General features: G+C 37.0%; 1 protein-coding gene across 1 annotated transcript; it reads right to left on the reverse strand.

Moving 5' to 3' along the window:
* Positions 1-411: 411 nt before the first annotated feature.
* On the reverse strand, positions 412-2,802 carry LOC118756608. The gene is made up of 2 exons (XM_036491361.1): positions 1,436-2,802; positions 412-1,334 (listed from the first exon to the last, which is right to left on the reverse strand). Exons 1-2 carry the CDS (start codon positions 1,982-1,984, stop codon positions 1,257-1,259), a joined length of 627 nt encoding a protein of 208 aa, XP_036347254.1. The 5' UTR covers positions 1,985-2,802; the 3' UTR covers positions 412-1,256.
* Between the last annotated feature and the right edge of the window lie 2,494 nt (positions 2,803-5,296).

The raw sequence follows: 5,296 nt of genomic DNA on the forward strand, positions 1-5,296 counted from the left end.
TAGATCTGCAGTGTCATTAAGCTCCATTGGAATGGATGGAATTTTCCACATATTTGAGAGTCTCACTCAAGAGAAAAGGCGCTTACTACAAGAGGCTATCAAGCTACGCAGAGAGGGTAAGCTGGTATCGGTATACACAATGCGAGGCGAGGTGCACGTAAGAAATGAAAAAGACAAAAATAGCCCCGCTATCAAATTAACCTGCGAAGATGATTTAGCGCGCTTTCGTTAGGTATAAGATTTTGTTTTTATGTTCCCTCTGTTATGTATTCATTGTTGTAAAGTTGGCACATCTCAGTTTATGTTTGTTTGTTCTTAATATTGTTATCCTTTATGCTTTAAAGTTGCTTTTGTTTATACGCGTAAAATATCATGGTTGTACCCAGCAGCAAAACGGCTAACATTGTCGTGCAATGGTGAACATTATGTGCGGTCAACAAACGGGTTTGAACATTGTTCATTTTAATGCGCGCAGTCTTAATTCTGAGAAAATGGATATAGTAAGGAACACTTTTGAATTGTCTCCAGTCGATGTTATATGTGTATCTGAGACGTGGTTCAGGTACAATGTAAGCAGTGTCCATTATGATATTAATGATTATAAGTTGTTTCGTTCTGATAGGGTAGATAGAAAAGGTGGTGGAGTTGCTATTTACTGCAAAAAGCACCTAAAAACCAAACAGGTTTCGCAGTCACATTCAGAAAGAAGCTGCGTGGAGTACCTGTCTGTCGAAATGTCTAGCCCCTCGTCCAAAATCCTATTGTCTTGTGTGTATAATCCCTATAAGTATTTCAGCCTATGTGACTTTTTTAATTTTCTGTCCACTGTTTCTGTAGATTATGACCATATAATTCTTTGTGGTGATTTTAATGTGAACCTGTTATGTCCTGATTCTACCAGTGCTCGTTTAATAGATGATATCTCCTGTGTTGGGTTGTCTATGGTTAATTTGTCGGTGCCCACAAGATATGGTAGCAATTGCTGTCCCAGCTTATTAGATTACTTTGCTGTATCTGATCCTTCTATTGTTTTGAAATTTGACCAAACATCTTTTATATCTGATCATGACTTGATATTTTGTTCTTTTGACGTTAAACTTGATCACTATGACGACAATACCTATGTATTTAACTTCTTTGACTACCGTTCCTTAGATGTCAACAACCTTTTCAGTAGCCTCTTGCAGATCGATTGGTCTGTTTGCTGGGGTCTCAGCACGGTCAATGAGAAGCTCCGTTTCCTAAACGAAAATATATTAAATTCGCTCCTCACTCATGTCCCTACCCGAACCTGTGACAGGTCTTCTTCCTGCCGTTGGTTTAATGGTGTGGTCCTATCAGTGATTAAAAAACGCAATAAATATTATAACATATGGAAAAGGAATCCGACAGATGAGAGCTGGAGTGCTTTCAAAACAATAAGGAATGAAGCTACCTCGGTTATAAGACGTGAAAAGAAAAAATTCTTTATGAATAAGCTGGATCCCTCACTGCCTAATAATGTATTGTGGCGAAATCTGAGAACACTCCGCGTCCATGCCAGTGAGAAATCAGAATGCTCGTTGAGTCCTGAAACGCTTAGCGTTGCCTTTGCTTCTCCGCCTTCATCTTGTCCCCTTACGACCAACTCTGTAGCCTCCTGTCCGGTCTCTTTTGCTGGCGAAAAGTTTGAGTTCATTGCTGTGAGCGAGATTGATGTGGTGAAATCTGTTTTTAAGATCAGGTCCAACGCAATCGGGGAGGACGGCATTCCGATTAGATTTGTGAAGGTAATCTTACCGATTATTTTGCCAACCTTGACACACATAATAAACCATAGTCTCACCACGTCCTGTTTTCCCGATGCCTGGAAGATTGCTACTGTGCTTCCTGTAGCCAAAAATAAATCCGCATCCAGCCCTAGTGATTTCCGACCCATCAGCATACTACCAGCCTTGTCTAAAGTTTTCGAATCTTTGTTATCTGAACAAATCTCTTCCCACATCGGTAAATTCAGCCTTATATCCCCATTTCAATCCGGATTCAGACCCCATCACAGCTGCTCTACTGCAATGGTAAAGATACTTGATGACATTAGAATACTGTTCGACAAGAACCACTTAACACTACTATGCTTGCTGGACTTCTCTAAAGCCTTTGATTCAGTTAGCCATGAACTACTGTGCTTTAAATTAAAAAACTACTTTGGGTTTAGAGAGTCAGCAGTAAAACTGATGCGTAGCTATCTGAAAGAGAGGTCTCAGCGTGTCAAGGTTGGATCTCAAATATCTGAACAAAGGCCTTTGTTCACGGGTGTCCCACAAGGGTCAATCTTAGGACCACTACTATTTAGTTTGTTCGTTAATGATATATTTCGGACTTCTATGCACGCCAACATGCATGCCTATGCGGACGATGTCCAGCTCTACATGTCAGGTCCTCTGGAGGACTCAGCTAATTTGTGCGCAAGCTTCAACAGGGAACTGATGTCTATAAGGTCCTGGGCACAGTTAAATGGTCTTTGTCTTAATTGTGACAAGTGTTTTGTTTTACCTATTTGTAAGAAACGTCTTAACCTAGCAACTATTCCATCGTTACACATTGGTGGCAAACCAATTAAATTTGTGTCAAAAGTAACTAACCTTGGGTTTATTATCAACACTGGCCTTACCTGCATTGACCATGTGAATTCAACTGTAGGCAAAGTCTATAATACTTTAAGGAATTTACGAATGTCTGCTCCATTTACACCGATAGAAATCAGACGTAAACTCGCAATCCAACTTATAATGCCAATTATCTGTTATTCTGAGGTAGTCTAAAGCAGGTTAGATTCCCAATCAGCTCACAAAATAGATGTAGTTTTAACCAGATCACGCGCTATGTGTTTGGGCTAGCAAGATATGAACATATTTCCGCTTGGAGAACGCGCCTACTTGGCTGCGAAATTTCTGAATATCTTAAAGCTAGAAATTGTGTATTCCTTTTTCGTCTCATGACAGATAAGGCACCCAAATATCTATATGAAAAATTAATGTTCCCCAAATCCACTCGAGTAAAGGACTTGACTGTTCCTACCTACAATTATCTCAGCTCTGCACGGCTATTCTTTGTCAATGCTATCCGCATCTGGAACTCTATTCCATCCCATATACGCAGTAGTTTAAACAAAAGCAACTCTAAAAATGTTCTGTATGCATATTTCAGTTAGCTTCACTTCAGTCCCTGTGATGTGCTCTCTATGTACTTGTTTAATTAAGTCTTATTTTAAGTATATGTCCTGGAATTGTAGAACTCACTACTACTCTACTACACATACTACTCTGTTAATTATATTATGTTACTTTTATTTAGTCTTAAGTAATTTTTGCTGTTTTAGTTATATGTATGTGCTGTTATGAATTTTTTGTTGCGCTATAAAAGATCATTCTTTTGATCTTATTGTGCTAATGATTTTATTAATAAATGAAATGAAATGAAAATGAAAATGAAAGAGTGTACGAATAAATTGAGTTTTACTGTGCCAAACGCAAAGAAAAATTTTGACAGTTGAAAAAAAAAGAAAAACCCACACAAACGCTCGTCTGTTGCTGAAGTGGTTAAATTTACTTCTATTTTATAACTTGCAAGTAACGTACGTTATTTTGTTTATCGGATTCCATTTTGATTTCCATTCCTTATTACCGCCCACAATATTCTGCCTTATCCTGAGTTTCGCCCGAAAACTGATCATCCGACCATAGTAAATACATGGAAACCAAAAGTTGAAAAGTGAACCGGTTCGAAAAAAAAAAAAAAGGCGTGAGTACTAGGTACTCATGAAATTTGATGTGTATACATATGCGAACGGCAAACCATAAAAGTACGTTTACATATAAATATAATCTCAATCAAAGCTCGGTAGCTGTCAAATTGGTTGTGCTTGTTATTCACATAACTCGAGGAAAAGTTAAACTTCTTCTCTGTGCCACCGTGGTCACTTTTTTTTGCAGCACATATTAGGCCATTTAAATATATTTATAACTGAACATTTTATTAAAAATACCTTTACAAACCTATTTTCCTTACTAGCTGTGATATTTTTAATTATAATTTTGCATGGCTAATCTCTTTTTCTAATAACAGATTAGGGAGTTAAGCTCGAAAATTAGGATAATCTTTTTATATGTAAAGCTATTATTAAGCGATTCAGTTACATACATACAAATGTAGGTTAGGTTAGAAATTAAACATTAATTTCACTTAATTTTGTTCATGTTTCTGATTTAATTTTTTTATTCATTCTCATTTTTAATTATTTTAATACATGAAATTATCGGTATGATTGATAAAATATACTTGTGTATACTTGTGACTCAAGGGCGTTAAAATATCTTGGAAACACCGCATCAGTTATTGTTTTTGAGCTTATAGTTTGAGCATTTCTATTTGTATATATTCCTAAATTTACCAAAATAGACTACTAAACCTATGCCTAAAACCATCTACGAATATCAAAACCAGGGCATGAATCACGTATGACGACATTCGTCTGAACGATATCGTGTCGAGATTGTCTTGCTTCATAAAAATCAAAAATTGTTTGATCGTTTGTGCGATATCGTCAACTCGATTCCAGTTTTGCTTCACGTAACAGTAACTGTAGCCGTCATCGATTCGCCAACAGTTAGCGAGTGGCGAAACGAACGAATACAATGAGGTACAACCAAACTCGCTATCGTCTATCCGTGCTAACTAACTTTGTTGTTGCTTTCACATGCAAAATTTTTCGTTAAGCGATCGGAACTCAAACATAGCAAGCAGCACTATTAACAAGTAAACGGAACACAAATGCATAAATCAGTGTTTTGACAACATCATTTTGTCAGTATCGTTTGAACGACTATCGTTTCAAAGTTACGTGATTCATGCCCAGTTGCAACAAATGAGTCCATACATATTTATGTGCATACATAGGTACAAAGCCGTATGCATTTGCGGAGTTTAAATAATCGGAAGTAATAATCAATTGAAGCGCATTTCCTCTTACTATGCGTATGCCTAAATGTATGCAACCACTTGGCAAGCAAACACAGGGTGCTTCTAATGAAAATAAAAATCTTATGCTGAAATATATGAATAAGCCCTTCGAAATTTTGTGCTGGGATATGCGTTACAGCTTCGCAAATTTTACCTCTACCGAAACCAAAGATGTATACACATCAAAAATAAAAAAATGGAACTCATGATGAAATTTTACCTAGCACATGAGCTAGATAAAATTCTGACGTTTGTATTCATCACGAAACTGTCAAAATTGTTAACTAGCTATTTTCAA

The sequence above is a fragment of the Rhagoletis pomonella genome, unplaced genomic scaffold, assembly GCF_013731165.1.
Source record: "Rhagoletis pomonella isolate Grant_MI unplaced genomic scaffold, Rhpom_1.0 Rhpom_scaffold_11123, whole genome shotgun sequence".
In the NCBI taxonomy this organism is placed as follows: Eukaryota; Metazoa; Arthropoda; class Insecta; order Diptera; family Tephritidae; genus Rhagoletis; species Rhagoletis pomonella.